Here is a 21,923-nt window from a genome sequence, read left to right on the forward strand (position 1 = left end):
TTGTGAACTAAATTTAGGAAGGTATTTGAAAATAGCTAAATAGTACATTTCCTATATCTTATATATTTTATTCATAAATCTTAATCGTAGGTAACCTTTTCCTTGAAGCACCATGGTGGCAAAACCAGCTGTCCTTTAGAACGCACCGTATTGTTTTATTGATGTTTCGCATCCAAAGTAAAGCCAAAACAAAACGAACATGTTATTACATGATTCTGCAACTCCTTCAATTGATTTTTGTGTTTCCATGAGGCTCTTCTTTGCCCCTCATATAAGGAGCTTCTGGAAAATCCGGGCTGGAGCCCCAGAGGGAGTATAAATGTGTCCACAGCATACTTGTTTCCATTTAGCTAAAAGCCTGACACCACATGGTATTTGAGCTTTGGACAGGGTATGGCGGTTCTATACTTTGACGTGAAAGTGTATTTCATTAGTTACTCATTTGTATTCAATCATGAATATAACTCAGACAAAGCATTAACTACACATCTCACGGCCGGTCACAAAACCTGGAACGGAGTCTTTTGTTCGGACGGGATTTGAACAGACCATGCGACCTGATCCACTTCACACCCCATGCTTTACAACCAAGTTGAATCTTAACCATTTTCAATACACACATTCACAATATCTCGATACTATAAAACCGAACTATCAAGGGTATCAAATGTTTTTACACGTGGTATCATTGATGGACACTAAGGCCTAATTTGGAAATGAGACCTGTCTCTTAGTGTTTTTTAAAAAGTTGCACTGTAACTTTAAAACATCTAGGTCCCGCCCATTTTGTATATAGAACTTCGTGCTCTGGTCGCATCCGCCCTGTGATTGGCTGAGGCTGCCCATCCGTCAAAGCAAGGTCTGCGTTTCATTGGTGAAAGACTAGTCGTCGTCTCTGGCTCTCGCGGTACTGCTGCACAAAGATGGCGGCCGAACTGGTGGAAGCGATGGCAAGTAGAGCTCTGCTAGCTTTGGTTTGACGGGAGAATGGCGCGGGAGAGGGGTTTGAAACTCAGCCTGGTCAAGGGGAAACTGGGGGCTTTGTATAGATATAGTTACGAGTCTGTACTCTTTGAAATGTGGCGTATTACAGTCACGACTCAACGAACTAGCTTGTGTTGCTAACATAGCTAGCATGCTAGGTAATGTTAACTAATGCAAGTGCGTTGGTTTAGCTAGCATCACGCTGGCTCTGAAGGAAGACACCGATAATGAATGATGGGGACCATAAAAAAAACACTTGGTGGTTTGCTGAAAGCATGCTTCCCGGCGCGGTACTATTCGATGCTATTTGGCTCATTATGATGTCTCTCTGTAGTTAGCCGGTTAGTTTATGAAGCTGTGCACCTGTCAAAATGTCCAGTAGCCATGATTGAATACCGACAGCCCAGTCTGTGGAGAAGCTAGCCAGCCGATTAGCGCAGCCTATATTGTTCAAGTGATCCTGATAAAATGGCAACTTTACTTTGTCTTTTATGGCTGTTTTTTTTGCCCTACACGTCCAGCAGAAGCCTAATGGACAGCTGCGTTATTGTGCAAATTTAATCTTAGACACAGCAAATTGTGCAACTGGTGCCCAACTCAACAATGTCACACAAAGCTAAAAGCTTGAAACGTTAACACGGCTCAGGTTTTTCTTGTACCAACAACAGTCCGTGTTGTGTTTATTCAAAGAGAAAACATCTGTGCTTATTACGGTTTGATTGTTGCTGCTGCACAAACGGATACAAATAAGATGTAACGGGGAATACTTGGTAATCATGGCGTCCATCAGCTATTAACCATATTTTAAGTAAAGTTTTGCAGACGTTAGTATTACATCTAAGGTGTATTCCACCTCATGGACAACAGACCTTGGTATACATGTAAACATTGTGTAAGCCAAACTATACCTGAGTCTTTAAAAAACAAAAAAACAATAAAGATCCAAACTGTAAGTTGTAAGATGTATATACTTAAACTAAACGCTGTTCAAGGTAGTCATGCCTTTTGCTTTTCAGGCTTGCTGGACCTTGTTGTCTGTGTAGTTTCTGTGTGCCTAACCTGTGATGTGTGTATGTAATGCTGTGACATGCAGAGGTGCAGTAATACATTTTAACTGCTGCTGCAGTGCAGTTTGTTTAATGGTAACTCAATTTCTTTAAGAACAGGGTAATATTGCAAGTGGTCAGAATAAGGAGGTGACTTTTTCTATATCTGACTTATGACGAGGCAGGTTCAATTGCTGTAGGATTAAAGGGACTAAGGACAGAAGCTAATTTTAGAAAGAATCAAATAGTATTGTACACCGTTATGTCATGTTAAATGCTGCATATTGTAAATATTTGTGTGGAGCCAGTTGTGGGCATCCTCGGTTGATACAGAGTACTAATCCGATACCAGTGTTTAATTAATAAGCCGTGTTCCTCACTGTGTGGAAAAATCAGACTCGGCTTAACCTTTGCCTGTCTTACTTTGTAAAACATAATGTGACTAATAAATACATAAATCTAATGAATTATCATTGAAATAGTAAGTCGCACAACTTGTTTAGGAATTGCTATTCAAGTGTAAGCACTTTTAATGCAGCAAGAATTTAGTCAAAACTTAAACGGGAATCAAAATTCCAGTGTGTAACGTATACGGTATACAAACATAGAATTGTATTCAATAGATCTGCCTTATTGTCAGCGATACTTGATCCAGCTATTTAAGTCAATATTGTTCCGATATCATTACCGGTGCATCCCTACAATTCACAGAATATTTACACTGAGATACTGGGATGTATTTTCCACCCTGGGTTATATAGTTGGACAGTAATTTTGCCTCACAGCAAGTTATACCTTTTAGAAAATCTGACTAAATATCTTCAGAAAAACTTCAACGTGAAATGCTTGAAAAAGTCAGAGAAGCTTGGTTTTGCGTTATGATCAAGTATCGATACCCCTTGGATTTGTCATGAATTTCAATATGACTCTGGACTTAAATTCATGGCATTGTCACCCAAACCTTCCCCGTTTACAGACGTCATTGTCCCAGTATTGTGTTTCTAATGTTTTTTGTCTTGTCCTCCCTTTAGAACATGGTCAAAAGTTTCCGGGTCTCAGACCTGCAGACACTGCTGGCCTCAATGGGCCGCAGCAAAAGTGGGCTGAAACAGGACCTGGTGGGGCGAGCACTGAGGCTAGTGCAGACTGAATACAGCCCGGAGCTTCTGAAGAATGTCAGGCAGCTCTACGAGTCGCGCTTCCCCAAAACATCTGGCTGGCTTGCGGCGCGGCGTCCAGATGGCGTCCCAGTCGCCTACTCATCCCTCAGCTCCTCCCCCACGGCCACCTCTCAGGGCGCAGACTACCTCAACGGCATTTCCAAACCGATCCCCACACCTGCAGCAGAGGTCAAGCTGGTGCCACTGCCCTTTTACCAAACTTTGGAGACACTGTTGTTACCAACAGAGCTAAGTGAGTGTATATAGCTTGATTTTTCTGTATCCTTGTATTTAAATAATCTGTTTTGTAGGAATTGTTATGTCTACATACTGTGCTGTGGTTGTGATGGATTCTCTCTAAACATATTTACAGTTGCCCAGAACAATGAGAAACTGCAGGACAGTCAATGCATATTTGAATTAACACCAAACCAAGCAGACCAGATCAGAAATGCAAGGTAAGGAAATCCAAACTTTCTCCTCCGATCTGAATTTTTAACATTAGCTTTATTTACAAACTCTGTAACTAATGCTCAATTCTATTTGTGACCTTTTTTACTCTCAAAGTGAGCTTCGTCCTGGAATGAAATCAATCCAAGTGGCTCTGAGGTAAGTTCCCACTAGAACCCATTTAAACACATTTTAATATCCTTAATGTATCAATATCCTATTTCAATATCTGTGACTGTGCTGTTCATCAGAATTTCTCTCACAAGGGAAAAAATGGAAAATAGCATTTGAATTCCCCCTTTAATCTACTTTAAAATTGGAGTATCTGATTAACTTATTTGAAGAATCCGTTTCTGAATTACTCAAAGACTTGACTGACACAGATTCAGGCATGTTGATTGGCTAAACAGTCAGACATTGTCACGATGCTGAACTTTCTCTCTCGTATTTCTCTGTTGCAGAATCTGTTACACAGACTCCATCGGTGTCCAGGAAGACCAGTATCCTCCCAACATTGCTGTCAAAGTCAACCAGTCGTACTGTCACGTGCCGGTGAGTTCATTTACCTCTCTGAGAGACGAGCCTCACCTTCCAAGTACAAATGTGACTAAAGTTTGGCTATTCCACTGCTCATGGTAAATAATTTCTTCAGTCATCCCTCTAAGACATTTATTCTTTAATACAGTCAATGAGTCACTATTTTGGGTGTCAATGGCACACTTACTGACTTGTCACAGCCAAACTAATATATGGTAGTGATGGATTCGTCCACCTAATGCAGGTGGATGTTAAATACGGCAAGAATAAATAATGTCCAGGGACAGAAAGTGTTGGGTAGACAGCCTAAAGGCATCAACTCATGAGTGTTTTGCTGTTCACAAGGTGTGTAGTCATCAATCAAACTGGAAAGACAACATTCACCGAAAAGTTCACTTGAACAGTTGAACCATAGTGAACCGCAGTTGATACACAAATAAGGGATTAGTTGTGGTTTTGATGCTATGTATATTTTTTTGTAATAAACTACTCAAACTTGGCCAAAGACAAATTGTAAATATAGTTAAAGTATGAAGAGACTGGCTTTCTCTTTGAGTCTTTGTAATGATCAATTTGTTAAATATTTGACAAAATTGTCACCTATGATGAGCTGTGTAGCTGTGCTGAATAGAACCAAAGACACCCACGTACCTTCAACGGGTGCTGAGGTAAAAAGAGTTTTTCTCAGTCACATATAATCAAGTTTTAATATCGGAGGCTTCTTTGTTTGGTGTGAATCAGATGTACAGAAGTAGATCAATTAACACCAAGAAGCACACACAGAGGAAAACACTGAAAGAGTGACTGTAATCTAAGCTCAGCGCTACTTCTTCAGTTCTGCTCCAACTTCTATTTTAACTATTTACAATCAAACACCTTCTTGTCTTTTCACTTTTTAATTTTAGAGCTTCACAGTTTAAAAAGTGACGGCACAACTAACAATCAAGAGCCCAGTTAGTCTTTTATACTGTATCTAAGCCCTTCAGAGGGACTTCTGATGTCTGTTATGTCAACAAATTACTCAAAACCAATTTGATTAAGATGATATATTGGATAATTAACATCATTCTTTGGTGTGTGTGTGTGTGTGTGTTTGTGTGTGTGTGTTTTTACAGGGCTATTACCCCTCCAATAAGCCTGGTGTGGAGCCCCGCCGTCCTTGTCGTCCTGTAAACATCACTCCCTGGTTGCATCTCTCCAGTGCCACCAACAGAGTCACCGTCACCTGGGGAAACTTTGGCAAGGTCAGAGTCTAATGCTGAATATTTCACATGTGTTGACGTAGCTTAGGGTTGTGGTGGTGCACCGATGCAAACTGGGACATGCAAGTCTTTCTTCTTGTGTTTCATTGGCCAGTTCTGAATGCTACAAATATATACAAATAAAAGAGAGCCTGAGGGCAAAATGCTGAACTACTTTTTCGAGCGTCTTGATCTAGATAAGCAGCTGCAAGTCTGCTTCTGCTAGCTCCCTCGTCTTTAGAGCTTGTGTGTAAACAAATTAGAGATGCGCAATGTGAAAGTAAACACGGTGAGATACTGGTTTTTGTATTCAGTTTTCTTTGTGTGTTAATAGTTTTTTCTTTATCCCAGAGTTTTGGAAATAACCAGATCATGATAGCTGACGGTAAACCGGCACTAAAGTTGCCTGACAGCTTAATAGCTCTGTGTTAAGAATAAATAGTCCACATCAAAACTTTAATTTGCTTGTTTTGTACGATGTATATTTTGAGCAGTGCTCTATAGTGTGTTGTATAATAGGGAAGAGAGAGGAGTGTCATTACAGATCTGTTCTAGCGTGAAGGTTTGCACAGTATTGCGACAGCCTCCTTTTATCCACAACACGATCAAAACATTCTGCAGTTTTTAACCAACTTCAGCACTTTAGAGGTGTGTTGAGAAATGTTGCTGCTTTAGAGGAAACAAACATTTCTTTTTGGTTTGTTTGAAGTGGATCACAGGATTGTTTGCTCAGCTTACATAATAGATGCAAGTCTGAATGTCTGTCATGTTTTATGACATAATTACCTGAAAATATATGTGATTTATGGTGCTGTTAGATGCAGCCATCACTGGAATCTTATTCTACAAATAGTATGAAACTATTCACTACCGAGCCTTTATGTAACCGAGATTGAAAGCGTTATCTTGACCTGTCTCATCTCTGCTGCGCTCTGTTTGTGTGTATTGGGAGGCTGAGCCCCGCAGTTCATAACTGCTGCTGCAGAATGAATTCAGGGGAAACACTGATTAGTGGAGCCTAATCTTTATCTGCAACTCTACAGAACTACCTTTGAATAGACCAGCAAAGAAAATAATTTGAAGGTCAATGTTATAAATAAAGTTGACCCATTTGTACATCCCTAAATTCTAAAGTTTGGTTAAAGAGAAAATTTGCCACCTTTTTTTTCTGGATGTCCAATAAGTCCTGATGGCAAATGTATTCCAATAAAGTAATTCCCACGTACCTATATTTGCTATAATCACAGAGAAAGCTGAGCCATGCCGGTTGTGCCTACATGCACCAGGATGCATTGTGCACGTTAACGATGTTACACAAGCTGTCTTTTTAGTCTGATAAACAAACTCACAAAATGAAAAAAGAAAATATTCTTTCGCCTAAACTGAAACATACGACCGTAGACCTTCTGAACTCTAGTCTTTCTCTTGTCCTGATCTAAGAGTAGCTTAATATTCCAAACAAACCAAATGAAACTCACCAAACCCGTCTTGGTTTGACTCTCCACTGTTCCAACAATCAGCCACTGTAGTTTGGTTGAATAAATCCTTAATTCACTGAGTCTCTATGAGCCCGTGCCAGCTGCTCCGTTGCAGCAGCTTCTAAGCGACTCTTTTTCCTTCTTCGGATGCAGACTATTACATTATCAAATTACAGTGACAAAGATCGCACCGCTGGTCTTGGTTGCCTTTTCCAGTTTATCTTCGGGATTCTGAAGCAGGTCTCCAGCGCACTTCTGTCCGAGTGAGGAGGGAAACTTTCATGCATAGTAATGCAAAACACGGCTCAGTCTCTCCGGGTTCTCGTCTGCGACTGTGACCACAGCTACTGAAGCTGAAGTAGCTCTCTGTAGTTCTTCCTTGCTGTCTCTGGATGCAGGAACAACAGGCTTTGCAGCTGCGCCCCAGAGACACAGCACATCGGCAAAAGCTGCAGGCGTTTGTCACACTAAAACCATAACCCCGATACGTAGAGATGAGGTTGAAAATATGCAAACTTTTCTTTTAAGCATAAAGACATATTTGCACGAAAGCTTAAAATAATATATTTAATGTACTCCCAGTATCTAGCGTATTCTAACAAAGATCCCAGAGATGGTGAACATTCTGTAATCAAATAAATTAGCTGTGTAAGGTTTTCCTGAGGTGACTTTTTTAATTTGCCAATATAATATCATATAAGATCATCGCTTGCATTAAATAGAGTAATATAATCTGGAGGGTTCCAGATTTGCCTTTGTTCATTTTAGCAGCTATTTTAGATTTAGTCTTAGTCGGTAGACAAAATGCTTTCTTTAGTTGCATTTTTGGTCCTTTTGGTCGTTCATAGTTTGAGTGAGTTAGTGTTTGAGACAGAAAGTGAGTGATTAGAGAGAAGAGAAGGTGGAAGGTGATGAAAATAGAGAGATTTAGTTTTCATTTTTTTAAACCTACATTTTAGTCTCGTATGTTTTGATATAGTCAACGTTGGTGTTTAATGATGTCGGTGTGTATCATTAGTCATGAACAAAAATGTTTTTAACAAACGTATTTTGTCACGGCTTTAGTTAACAGAATTGACACTGGTGTGTTTGCTCTATTCAAGATCGGTTGTCTTTTGAAATGAGTGCTCACAGCCTGTGACTGTGTGTTTTCAGCGGTACTCTGTGGCCGTGTATCTAGTGAGGGTCTTCACTGCAGCCGACCTCTTCAACCAACTCAAACTCTGCTCCGTGGAGAGTGCAGAACGCTGTCGTGAACGCAGTTAGTGCTACCTTTTGTACTCTGCCCAAATGTTTAAAATATTCAAATATACTGTCTGATAAACTATGATGACACTTCATGATATTGTTATCTACAGTCCAAGACAAACTACGCTTTGACCCAGAGAGTGAAATTGCGACAACGGGCCTCCGGGTGTCTCTCATCTGTCCAGTGAGTATACCTTCATTTTAAGGAAGGGGTCAGACTTCAATGTCCTGCACGTGTTCTATTTCAGTTGTTCTGCAGTATCAAAGGCCAGTTTCACAAATGTTTTTACTGTGAAGCTTGATTACTGTTAACATGCTTCTTCTTCTTCTTCTCTCCCTCTTCCCAGCTGGTGAAGATGCGGCTCGGTGTGCCCTGTCGAGTTTTAACTTGCGCCCATCTTCAGTGTTTCGACGCAGTCTTCTTCCTGCAGATGAATGAGAAGAAGCCCACATGGACCTGCCCCGTCTGTGACAAGCCCGCCCCCTTTGAGCTGCTTACTATTGATGGGTAAGGAGACAGAAGACATGCTCTGACTTGTCCCACCGCTGCAGCACCATCTTCCACTCAATACATTCAGAAACTTTACGCTTTAGTGGGTTGAAGCCAGGTTAGGGGAAACTATTCAAGCTGCAGAGATGTTGGGGCAATTTAAGGACTCTTGATGAAAGTTGAATCATGCAACAACCTACTGTGTTTTCATTTTAAAAGCTTTCAATGTTTTTTGCATGGCAGGAGAAGAAGGATTTTACGAGTACCAAGTCTATGCCGAAATTCAAAAAATGTGACTGTACTTGTTTTTCCACAAGATTAGAGCTTGGGACTAACGGCACAGAATGTCCCCGATGATAACGCTACATTGTGAACAACAGATCCTGTTGACGTTTGCTGTTAGCAGCCGGTTGGCATCACAGTCCAGCTAGGCTAAATAACGAAGCTAACGTTCGGAGGTTGTATTGAGTTACATCATTCTCTATCCAGTAAGAATGAGTATTGGGGCGAAGATACATTACGTTATTAGGATGTGTAATCATGTAGGCGAGAAACATGAGGCGAACCTTCAACAACTGACTGATATTGTGACATCCCAAAAGTGTAGTAGTCGATAAAGATACCACTCAGTTGTGGAAAGTTTTGTTCTGTCAACAAAGCTGCAGGAACATCATGTTCATCTATAATCAGCCTGCAGGGTTTGTACGAATGAGAACTGCATTTGAACTCATCAGAATAGCAGAAAATACACAAATGAAGCGGCAGTCCATTTAATAAATAAAGAAACATGATAAAATACTTTCATCCACAACCATTTGGGCGTGTAGCAACTTCCACAGGCACTCCTTTCACAAACACTGAAAGCATTGTCTTACAGTTTGGCTTTGAGTTATATTTGGATTCCATAAATTAAGCCTGTGTGAAAGTCCCTTCTTCAGCTCATCTGTCTAGCTTTCACTTTCAGCAGCCGAGTCTAGTGGGGGGGGTGGGGAGGGGAGAGAATCTGTGTGTGAAATCTGTTTAGTGCGGCGACTCTAAACCCCATCGTGTATTTCAGGCTGCTATCAGAGATTCTGAAGGAGACGAGTGAGGACATTGAGGAGCTCGAGTACTTGACCGACGGATCCTGGCGACCTATCAGCGACGAGAAGGAGAGGGACAGAGAAAGAGAACGCAGCAACACGCCAGATTATCCTGTTGTTGATATATGTAAGTGTCGAACCCGGTCAATTCAACCTGTCGTTATCAATGTGTGGATTTTTAGCTTCCTCGTGTAAATCGTTACGCGTTCCGTTTTAAAACAGCCTTGATGTGTGCAGGCATTCCTGAGGCAAACGGTCATTCACCGGCCCACAGCAGCACCAGCCTGACGGGCAAGTCCGGAAGCGGTTCTGTGGGGATGTCAGGAGGAACCGCTGTGGCACCGGGAGGAGGTGCGGTGGTAGATCTGACTCTTGACTCCTCCTCTGAGGAGGAAGGGGGCGGGGCAGGAGGAGACAGCGAGGACACTGAGGACAGCGCCGACAGTCCGGCCCCGAAGAGGGGCCGATACAACTACGACAAGGACCTGGTCACTGCCTACTGACCCCACAGCTCTGTCCCCTCGTAGACTGACACAGAGACCGAGAGGCAGGGGGCTTAAAAGGACAGGAACACAGGAATCCACTAGATGCAACGCACCCTCCCTAATGCCCAAACATCGGAGCCTTTTAGCAGCTCTCTGGTTTGTATCCAGTCAAAACAAACACACTCAAACAAGCACTGTTAAAGCTTCAATCTAGAGGGATTAGGATTCCTCTCTGTACTGTACACCACTGGAAGCAACTCTAACTATTTTTGGCCAACAGTCACCTTGCAGTGAATATCTGTACCGTCCTGCCTCTACCTGAGGAGACTGAATGGATCGTGCACCACCAACCCCCTCCCCCCCCTCTCCTTCCCCCTTCTCTCTTTTTCCAGACTGGTCCCTCTCTACCACCTCATCTCTCTTTGTATTTGACTTGGAATTACAGGCTCTTTTAGCCACGGGCGTCCGATGTGTGCGTCTTTTGATTTATTTTTTTTTGTCACATTTGTGATGAACAGGCAAGTTGAAAATGGAGTCTCCTCAGCAGTTTTTGGTAAAAGGTCAAAAACGACAACTGGAGAATTTGGGGGAGGACAAGGCAGAGATATATCTGGAGTGTGATGCAAATTAAAATCTCTCCCGTTGTGTTTATTTCTTTCTTCAGAGTATGAATTCAAAGCTTGAAAGTTTTTTTTGTTTTTTTTTCAGTAATTTATCCTTTTTATTAATGAAAGGGCAGATCACAGTACTGGCCTCTGTGTGATGCTTTCCATTTTTATTTTGTCCTTAGCTAAAGAGAACCTACCTCAGTCATACAATCTTAGCAGACTGACCAGAGAGTAGCTTAGAAAGAAGTGGAGGACAGAAGAATCGATGCGTCTTTCTGAAGCCAATTTTACACTGGATATTTTGTTTTCCTACATTTTTCTTTTTTTGTTTTTATTTCTTTTATTCCATCGTCCCGTACAGCTCTGTTCCCTCTGCAGCGACAAGATCTCCGCTAAAGGTTGAGATAGTTTGTGGATAACCAAGCTGAGTGTAGGTGTCAGTGATGGGGGGGACTCGGTGAAACATAATTTGAATTTGAAGTTAAAAGGATTTGTTAGGAGTGATATATCAGCATTGCATATTGACGAAACGCATCAAAACGACTGTGTGGCGGCTGTGCCAAAGTAAATCTGTTTTAAGGATTCACTCACAGGAACATGAGATTTTGATGCCTTTTTTTTTGTTGTTGAGTGGTGGAGATTGGAGCCTGTTGCTTTTAGGCGAGCTGAACTGGTCAGCAGATCGGACCCCAGCCTGAGAGAAGGGGTTTTATTTCTTTGATGGTTTTCAAGTTGGAGAAATTGACAGAGAGGCCGAATACAATCTGTGGTGAAGGACAGTTATGGAGCAGGAATCAGAAGCGCTGTCATCCCTTCTTTTCTTTTTTTTCTCCACATTTTGATGTCCTCGTCTGGAAGTATCATATTTATTTAATAGCTTCACATTTTCTTAACAGTTGTGTGTGTAATCAATTGACTTAACATTTGGCTGTTCTGTGCAGACCGGAGCTTTTGGTTACAGATCTGCTGCTGTGGTTTTTGAGTGTTTTTAGTTAAAGTTGTTTTCCGGGCTCATGGCTGTGCTGTTGATGAACGCTCCCTTTTCTTTTCCTCTGAATGAATCCGACCTGAGTCGAAGCCCCTTTCAGAGTACTTCGCTGCGTTCGGGTTCAACATGCCTGACACGACGAAACTTAATGGAGTGTCAATGAGTGCAACCCCACCGCGCTTAAAGTCATTGATTGGATTACAAATGGTCTTGTCTGGAACAAGTGGCGCTGCTTCATCCAACAATCCCCTCGGCCGCCTCTCGATGTAGATAAGGTCACGTCTATTTGCTGGAAAAGAATTGGAGTTTAATTGCTACATGCTGTAGACTGAAAAAAATCCCTAATATTCCTCTGCCCTTGCACTAGTATTGTCAGTATGTGACGGCTGCTCCACAAAGAAGGATACTCGGGCTGCATGTGCAGGCTTTAGGAAGGTCATCAGTGTTTGAAGATGAGAAAAGATGTTTGCACTTTCATCTGATACATCATGCCAACTTTAAGGCTTATTTATCTAAACGCCCTCGTGTAGTGAGTGTTAATGAAGGACACCTGGCCATCGTGATCAGTTGGGGAGGAGAGTAAAAGTGACTCTGATGAACTCCACATTGTACGTTTGCCTATCTGATCATCCCTTTGTTACGGTTTGATCAGCACGGTTTTCTTTCGCCTTGCTCATGAGCACAGAGAAATTACGTTTTCACATCGATCCAGGCCTTGCTGTCGCTCGTGCATCCTCAGACGAGGCCGATGATGGGGAAAAGTAGGTAGAGCGAAATCTGGTCTTCCATTTTTCTCTCTTTTGACACGGTTTACAGAATCAATAAACTGTTGATGAATATTTGATAATCCACAAACAATTTGGTTGATGGCACTTTTGCCAGTAATTCATCAGTCTGTCCCTGAAAAGGAAATTCTATAGAAGGCGCTCTGAAGCTATATAATGTAAAGAAACTCTAATACCTTTCTTTAACTAGGCAATTTGTATTTGTAAGTAACTGCTATACATATAAAAAATTACATTGTTCACTTGTCTGTGTAAAAGGTTAATTGTTTGAGTGGATCCCCGAAACTTTTCTTTGCCTTGTGGTTAAAGATGAGAGAAGTGAAGCAGGTCGCTTCTGTGGAACTGAGCCAGATACGTTCGCAGGTTGTTTGGGAGCCAGAGAGAGGGAGGGTGCAGAGAGAGAGAGAGAGAGAGAGAGAGAGAGGGCGCGCGGAGAGAGAGAGAGAGCGCGGAGAGAGAGAGAGCGCGGAGAGAGAGAGAGAGCACGAGAGAGAGAGAGAGCACGAGAGAGAGAGAGCGCGTGCGCGCGTGGAGGGTCTGTTCTTCTTCTAGTGGCATCTCTTCTTCTTATAATAATGCATAAGGTAGCATGAGGGCAGAGGCTTACAATCCATGATGTAAATGTTTTTTTTGTTTGTGTTTTTTTTTTTTTTTATATGTTCATATTAAAAGACAATAAAATTAAGATAATATTTTATTAAGCCTTGAATCGCCTCCAGTTGTTCCTACAGGCAAACAGACAATAATAATGCTGATGAGGGCAGCAGCACCTGATGCCACAGAGGACTGGGAGGACATTGTTATGGCCTGTACCAAATGCGCAGACCTGGGGACACATTTGATGCCTGTCGAGGATAAAACTGTAAAATTTCAAATGATCGTATTCTAACAGCTGTTATTGACGTGTGGAATTAATTAAAATCAGTTCTTAAAAAAACAAAACATGTCTGCCATTGTTTTATTTTGAAAGTAGTCTGTATGTATTCAGCCAGACAGCCACTGTTAATGAGGGGATCCTGAGATGAATTCATTGCATCTTATTTTCAGCTTTGATGTCTGCAGGTGTTTCAAAAATGATTCGGATCAACCTCGAAGCAAACTAGTCTGATAATAAATTCAGTCTTTTGTGAAATTGAGTTGCTAAAAGTCTTCTTTGGGTTCTTTATTACATTTAAGTAGTTTAATTTGGCTGCTCCATAATTACTTTTATGTCAAGTGCAGTGAAATAAAAACAAAATGTCTAGTTTTACTTCCTATATGGAATAAAAGTAATTATATATTTTTTTATAAGGCAGCATTGAATGCTAAGTTAGCTGTGCTGTCACCTCTGTCTGGATCACCTGTATGATGACGGTTAGTCCTCAGTATTCATTCACATAACTTGTTAAAATATATTAACCATTTCCCAGTTACTGAGAAATGAACACTTTTAATCTAGCCTCTAGACATAAAGCAAAGAGTTACAGGAGCCTGAAACTGCAGCAGCTTAACTGTCCCACAATGCTTCATCTCTGGCTACTGAAGAATTTTTTGTAGAATAAAACATTTTCATTTTACGGAATTGGATCCTTTTAAATGCCGGTTTGTTTACATAATTCCACTGTTGTCTCTTTATGGGGAACAAACCCCCCACAAAATGTAATTATGTTGTGTATACTGAATGCAAGAAGGGTTTGCCAATGATTAGCAACATGGATTTTGATGCATTGCATCAAACGCATAAAGCAGAAATGCCTCTAGTGAAAACAAGGATAATAGCATTTATTTTACCAATGTAAAAGTGACATTGTTTAAACCCTATAGACTGAAAGCCTGATATTATGCATTGCATGTTTTTATGCTGTTTATGAGATTCGAAAATGGTGGTCTTATTCTATGGTTTATTTGGGGTTTGGCTATAGTGTATTATAGACATATTAAAACAGCTAAAGTTTTATTTCAAAAATAAATAAAAATAAACTTTGCTAAAATGTATGCCGTAGCTTTAACACAGACAAAATGATCTAAAAAGTAAAAAATGTTCTGAGTGAGGAAGATTTAAATCATTAAATAAATAAATACAACTTCATGTTTTACTTTGAAGAGTTCAAACTGAAAATGTAGTGATTTAAAAAAAAAATAAAAATACTCTTCAACAATAATAATGTATTTGAATCTTCAGTTCCCTCCTCTTACCGCTGGGTGGCAGTGCTGTGCTTCGCAGCTTGTTTACTAACTGCCATTAAAACACATAAGAAAGCAGCGGTGTGGATAAGAAATGGTTAAAACGGAACCTTTATCTCATTAAAAAAAACTGCATCCCGGAGGTGTTATCATCACAAACTCATCTCCAATGAGATGTTTCTGCATTTCTCGTCTCAACTTGTCAGACACGGCCTCAGTCTCGTCTCGCGCTACTTCTATTTGAAGGGCTCTCCCTGTGGGTGTCACACACAGGTCTGATGCTGCTGCAGCTGCTGCTTCCTGTATTGAGGCACCACCACAGCACCAAAGCCCCACCGAGCTGAAATACGGAAGAATCTGTTGCTCGGACGCTGCCGAGCCTGCGGAAGAAAAAAAAAAAAGACACCCGAGTCGGTCTCACCGGTGTCCGCTGCCGGTAACAACCGCTGAGAAACGAGGAGGCTTGCACGTTCGGACTGAGAGACGCAGGGCACCGTTTTTTTCTTCTTCTCCTGGAGCTGGTGCTAGCTAGTAGCAGCTAGTTGGCTAGTAGCTAGTAGCAGGAGGTAGATAACAGAAGAAGAAGAAGGAAACATAGGAATGTGTTCACTCCAAAAGCTAGAGAAACCTACCTGAGTTTTAAATATCGCCTCGGCATGATACGATTTACCCAAAGATAGCTGACTGACATGCTACAGAAAGTATACTAACTTTGCTAACGTTAGCTAGCTAAGTTCATAGCCACCAAGAAGCTGATCCTGTTGCTTTTTCTTTCCCCCACACAAGAGTTTCGAACAAGTAAAAAAAGGGTTTAGAATAGCAGCGCCTCAGCTCACTTCCAGGTTAGTGCGTTATTGGAGAAAAGTCCTTTTCGGGTGATTTATTGAGATGGCTCCTAAAAGAAGACCCGTTCCCCTGAACATAACGCCCATCGGGGAGGGACAGGCCACCTCGAACACCATCGATGCTGCATCTGAGTGAGTTAAAGAGATTTGTGTGTGTGTGTGTGTGTGTGTGTGTGTGTGTGTGTGTGTGTGTGTGTGTGTGTGTAAGTTATTATATACTACACGTGTGACGTTAGCACATCATTAACACCATTGATGCTGCATCTGAGTGAGTTAAGATTTATTGTGTTTGTGTTAAAGAGAGATTTAGGATTGCCCTGTGTGTCTAAGTTATCATTATATACCACCTATGTAACATTAGAACATCATTTAATGTCCCTGTCTTATCACTTCTCCCCCCATGACTGTTGGAAACCTGCTGAACTAACGGTCTCCTCCTCCTCCACAGAGCCAACCTCGAGGCCTTACAAAAGAAACTGGGCGAGTTGGACCTGGACGAGCAGCAGAGGAAACGACTGGAGGCCTTTCTGACCCAGAAGGCTCAGGTCGGGGAGCTGAAGGATGAGGATTTTGAACCCATATGCGAGTTGGGTGCTGGGAATGGAGGAGTGGTCAACAAGGTCCGCCACAAACCCTCGGGTCTGGTCATGGCCCGGAAGGTGAACATTAACACCTGTTCGTTTGTTTTGTTGCAGGGGAAATGAGACAGTTGCGTCTGAAGTGAATCAAAACACATTCCAGAGGTGTAGATTATTATCTTCGCACCAGATTCCTGGTGCTGGCACCCAAACAATGGAGCCACACTGACTTTCTTATTACTTACTTATTTCTCATCACCTATACTTGACCCAAGATATAAATGTCCTCTTAATTAATCCTATATATTGACCAATATTAAGTTATCACAGATAAATCATTTGTGGGGTAGATTTCAGAAGTCAGAAAGAAAGTGCAGCTTGTAATCAGATCTTTGATCACATAGTTTTCTGTCAGCATTTTTTTTTCTCCACTCTGAAATGTCTCTCAGTACACATCCTGGTCACAAGTTTTAACCAGGGGTTCCTTATCATAAGTATTTTTCTGTTGTATCTGTTTATTTCCCCTCTAAGTTGGTGTTCAGTTTAGGAGACAGAAAGTTAACGGGACTCCAGACAGACATTCCGCTTGTAGGCTGTCAAGCCTTTAAGTATGTGCCGACACGGCAGTTCCCTAAAAAGTTCTGTAAATGATGAAAAATACGATTTGGAAATATGGGAACTTGTCTTTGCTATATTGTATCATTATTCAAAAGCGGGTGTACATTCTAAGACGTTCTGTGTGTATCTAGACTCGCCTAGTTTAAATGAGATCCTAAATAATTAGTGTTGAGTTTGCTGCTCGCAGATGAATATGAAAGCGTTGTTGTTATGCTAACCACCACCTCTGAAATGTTTAAATATATTGTGTGTATATAGGAAGTCAGCGACTGATGAAACGGCAGCTGTTGCGTTTGTGTTTGTCAGAACAGCGGTTGATGGTCTCATCCTTTCCCTCCTCAGTTGATCCACCTTGAAATCAAGCCTGCCATCAGAAACCAGATTATCAGAGAGCTGCAGGTGCTGCATGAATGCAACTCTCCCTACATTGTGGGCTTTTATGGGGCCTTTTACAGCGATGGGGAGATCAGCATCTGCATGGAGCACATGGTGAGAGACAAAGACTGTTATCAGTCTACCATTGGACACGGAATGATGTGGTTGGATACCGGTATTTTTTTTATTATTGATTTTTAAAGTGGTATGTCATATTTAAATCGTGCAAAATGTCTTTACAGGATGGTGGATCCTTGGACCAGGTCCTGAAGGAAGCCAGAAGAATCCCAGAAGAAATCCTGGGGAAAGTTAGCATAGCTGTATGTAGTTCACTAATTCTGATACATTTCAAAAAATATATAGTTTCTGTTTTTTTTATGACACGTTTGTCATCTTAAAATCGTTGGCAGTTTGAATTTGGCAGTGATATGAAAATCCTTAAATCTCGTAACTGTGCGTGTTTTTTTTTTTAACAGCGCTGCTCGTTGTGGGTGTGTTTCTCTTGTGGTGTTGCCTAACTGGCTGCGTGTTGTACTGTAATGCATGAGTCACTGCTGTATTTTACTCAACTTAAACTGTTGCAAGTCCAAACTAAGCGTAATAACAGGATTGTTGTTTTTTTTTAATTCATTGATATCTACGTAGGGAAAGCTTATTGATTTGATTTGATGTGATGTGGCCCTTATTTGTGCGCCGAGTTAAATGTTTTCCTCTTGTTTACAGGTTTTGAGGGGATTGGCCTACCTGCGGGAGAAGCACCAAATCATGCACAGAGGTGAGGGTGTTCTCTAGCCGCACTGAATTACATTTGCTCTCCAAACCCCTTCTGCAACATTTCCAAAATCACTGCAGTACAAGAGATACAGAGTGTGTAGTTTGTAAAATATGATAAGTGACACAATCACTTTGTAGGTTATTTATCAGCTTAACTCCGGTCTGTTGCTTCCAGAATGACTAATGCTGAAACTACAAAAATAATGCTATTTTCAACCTGAGGAGCCTTTGACTTCAGATATCCCACAAGCAAGATTACTAAAACTGTGATGGATTCGCTCCTAATTATATTTAATGGCATAGTGATTAATTACTCAATTATAGTTGTTCACTACAGTTTCGCTATTGTGTAGTGTTTGGACTAAGAAGACTATTAGGTGTGAGATTATAATTATTGTAATTCAGTCATTCTCAAAGTTGGAAGATAGAAATGCAGTGCGTGTAAGTAAGGCATTAGAACAACTCTGCCTTGTTTCCAGATTTCTCATTTAGAAATAATAAAACGTAGATGTTTTTTTATGGACTTGTTGTGGTTAATATAATGAGTCCCATCCCTTCAGTATTAGTGGCAGCTAAGTTTTTGCTCATGCTTGTGAGGCACCCAGCTGAGACTCTGCAAATGTTCCCGTCTACACATCACATTTAAGAAAAATGCAGGTTTATCCCTTAATTTTCCACTGGCATTATCCTTGCTGCTCTGAAACCGACTCAAGCACACTAACTAAAAGCATTTTGCTATCATTTCTTTTGCCAAATGTCTTCGAACTTGTTTTGTCAGTGAAACCCTTAAAATGCGCCACGTTAATTAGACCGTCTCCAGTCGTCCTGGTACTATTGGTTTCAAATTTGTATTAATTGTCTCCATCCTTTTTCCTCCTTTTTGCACTTCATCAACATGTTAAGGGTTTTAACATGCTCACAACAAGGCACGCTATTGTTGAAGAGTATCACAAGTTCCTCATCTTAGACGTTTGTAGCATGACGGGGAATAAAAGGCTCAGTAAAAACAATTATCTTTGCATTCAAACAAAATCACAAGCCACACCATAGCGAAGTCTAAAGGCAGACAAGTTTTCCCACAGCACACCAGTGAGGAACCACGGGTGTGTTGTTGTGAAAAGCACCAGTGAAGGCGACGCTCAGACCTGCACAGTGCCTCACAGTGAGGCCTCGCTGTGCTGGAGGGTCGGTGGTACTCCAGGACCGTCGTCTGTGAGCTCAGGCGGTAATTACAGCCTCTCAGATGTGATTATACAGCAGCCGCGCCCTGTTGACCCCTCCCTCCGTGTCTCCCTCCATCGTTCTCCCGCTCTTTCATGCCACCTCTTTCTCAGTCACTCATCACATGTCCTTGGTCGGAGGGAGGGGAGGGGAGGGGGTCACACCACAGAGGACAGATTGCAGGGCTCAGTCTTACCCCATTATTTTGCAGGATGTTTTTCAGCGATGAGCGGGGTATGTGAAGGAACGGGCTTGTTTATAACGGGGGCTCAGCTTGATTGTAGCTATTTTCTCCCTCGCTCTATTAACACGGCACCACAGAAGAAGCCGGGGGGTGCTGCGTGCATACCACCTGCAGGCCTCATGGCAGACTAGCTCTTGTCTAAATATTTTGTTTCTAAAGTCGTTCTATGTTGCAAAGAAAATATTTTTGGTACAAAATATATTTATATCTATCAGAAAGCGGCTGTTAGTATATACATAGTTTTTGCACATGTTAGTGTCTGAGATGGTGAACAAAGATAAATCTATCATCATAGACTTAGTCATATATGCACATGCATTCATGGCCCTACCATCATAATATTTACATACCTAAGCCCATGTATATATAGTCACATACCAGTGTAGCAGTGTTCTTGTTAGCTATCTGTTTAGTCATGATTTCCTATTATAAGCACTACCCTCTCATCCTACTGTCTACCAAAAATATCTAGCTCAAATCATCAATAAGTCTGAAGACGGGTCTCATTAAAAACGTGTTTTACATTTTGTTTGTTTGCCCACGTCCCCTCTGCCACATAGATGTCAAGCCCTCCAACATCCTGGTCAACTCTCGCGGGGAGATCAAGCTGTGCGACTTTGGTGTGAGCGGCCAGCTCATAGATTCCATGGCCAACTCCTTTGTTGGAACACGCTCCTACATGTCGGTGAGTCAGCTCTGCACGCCTGCGCCCCCACCCCTTTTTCCTCTGGCCCTATCCCCACTTTCCTTCTCCTCGTTTCTCACATTGCTCTCGTTCACTGGCCCCGCCCTCTGCCTTCCCTTCCTCTGGCCCTCCCTCACTCCCCTGCCAAGAGCCGAGGGCTGTGCTCAGGGAAGGGTTCTTTGGCAAAGAGCGAGGCAACTGTGCTCGCTCTCTCGTCCTTCTTTCCCCTCACTCTTAGACACCTGGTGGGTGCAGTGCCGAAAGCCGCTCGTCTGTCCCAATCCCTCACCCACAAAGCACCAGTGGTGTAGAGACGCTTGCTCTTTCATCATAATTCGCAACGCATACACACACCTGTCCTTGCTCACCCTTCTAACTAAAACAGTCCAAAGATACCCGTCACTTCCTGCCAAACCCTCCCATCCTCTGTCCTCTTGCTCTCACCACACCCATACTCTCCTTGCCATAACACCCCCTCCCATTATCCTCTCCACCGCTTCCTGTGCCTTCCCCACCCAGCCCTCTGCCCAACCCTCTCTTCCCTGCCTGGCGTCTTGGCTCTACCCGCTCCTTCTGACGTAGATCGTGTGTTTCTCAACAGCCGGAGAGACTGCAGGGCACTCACTACTCCGTTCAGTCTGACGTGTGGAGCATGGGTCTGTCCCTGGTGGAGCTGGCGATTGGCCGCTACCCCATCCCCCCACCAGAACCCAAAGAGCTGGAGTCTATCTTTGGACGGGCCATTATGGACGGGGCCGAGGGAGAGCCTCACACCAACATGCAGAGGCCCAGACCACCGGGCCGACCCGTGAGCGGTAAGGGTAAAGACTGTCAAACATAATTGAATAAAAAACTTGCATAATATGACTTTAAATTATTTTGTTACATGTAGAATTCTAATATGTTATGCAACTTTTTCACAGGGCATGGGATGGACAGTAGACCTGCCATGGCCATCTTTGAACTGTTGGACTACATTGTGAATGAGGTATGAGAAAGAGCTGATTTGCATAAACACACACTTTTTATTTCTGCACAAAATGTTTGTTTGCATGAATTGTTCTGTTTGTTTTTTTTACCTTTTTTTTTATTCTTGGTTCCTCCTCAGCCGCCCCCTAAACTGCCACTTGGGGTCTTCACCAATGACTTCCAGGACTTTGTGACTAAATGGTGAGCTTCTGCAACCACATTTTTAGAGCGAGCTAAAAGAAAAAGGAAGGAAAAGCACACTGTTCTTATCTGCTTTTACGCAAAAGTGAATCGGGAGAAGTAGATCATGTAGAGAGCTTACATTCCTACACTTAGTGTATTTAATGCCATGTGACATGAAGACAGCAGTGTTGACTGAAATGCAGTTGTGTTATGTACGAGGTGGTTGTTTGGAAACATTAAATCCAACTTAATCCTTCAGTGACAGAAGCAGTTTGACAGTCTCATGTCGGTAAACTTTTTGGTGTGATTTGTGTTCGCAGTTTGATCAAAAACCCGGCTGAGAGGGCCGATCTGAAGATGTTGACGGTGGGTACCCTGAGCTTCATTTTCAGCTCTCTTTAGTTAATGATGCTAGCGGTACAAACAACGGTTTCCTTTTTTGTTTTTTTCCTCAGAGTCACACGTTCATCAAACGATCAGAAGTGGAGGGAGTGGACTTTGCCGGCTGGTTGTGCAAAACCATGGGCCTCAACCAGCCCAGTACTCCCACCCGTGGCACTGAGTGAACCGGCCCCAACTGCCCTCACACACACCTGGGTCTTGCTTGCATACACATAAATATACTGCACATACACGTACACAAGCCATCACACACATTGGCACTTTTTTTTTTTTTTTTTTTTTTT

The 21,923-nt window shown here is 42.1% G+C and overlaps 2 protein-coding genes across 2 annotated transcripts; both read left to right on the forward strand.

The window, feature by feature from the left end:
• Nucleotides 1-885: 885 nt before the first annotated feature.
• On the forward strand, nt 886-13,023 carry pias4a (protein inhibitor of activated STAT, 4a). Its single transcript, XM_031864135.1, has 11 exons — nt 886-950; nt 3,062-3,443; nt 3,564-3,648; nt 3,758-3,799; nt 4,102-4,192; nt 5,293-5,421; nt 8,052-8,157; nt 8,255-8,328; nt 8,492-8,652; nt 9,692-9,843; nt 9,954-13,023. The coding sequence occupies exons 1-11, from the start codon at nt 924-926 to the stop codon at nt 10,217-10,219; spliced, it is 1,515 nt and encodes a 504-aa protein (XP_031719995.1). The 5' UTR covers nt 886-923; the 3' UTR covers nt 10,220-13,023.
• A 1,833-nt stretch (nt 13,024-14,856) lies between these two features.
• On the forward strand, nt 14,857-21,892 carry map2k2a (mitogen-activated protein kinase kinase 2a). The gene is made up of 11 exons (XM_031864363.1): nt 14,857-15,722; nt 16,039-16,249; nt 17,129-17,275; nt 17,404-17,481; nt 17,885-17,936; nt 19,961-20,085; nt 20,687-20,900; nt 21,009-21,073; nt 21,194-21,255; nt 21,558-21,603; nt 21,693-21,892. Exons 1-11 carry the CDS (start codon nt 15,634-15,636, stop codon nt 21,801-21,803), a joined length of 1,200 nt encoding a protein of 399 aa, XP_031720223.1. The 5' UTR covers nt 14,857-15,633; the 3' UTR covers nt 21,804-21,892.
• The last annotated feature ends 31 nt before the right edge of the window (nt 21,893-21,923 follow it).

This window comes from Anarrhichthys ocellatus, unplaced genomic scaffold, assembly GCF_004355925.1.
Source record: "Anarrhichthys ocellatus isolate YVR2014 unplaced genomic scaffold, GSC_Weel_1.0 scaffold30, whole genome shotgun sequence".
In the NCBI taxonomy this organism is placed as follows: Eukaryota; Metazoa; Chordata; class Actinopteri; order Perciformes; family Anarhichadidae; genus Anarrhichthys; species Anarrhichthys ocellatus.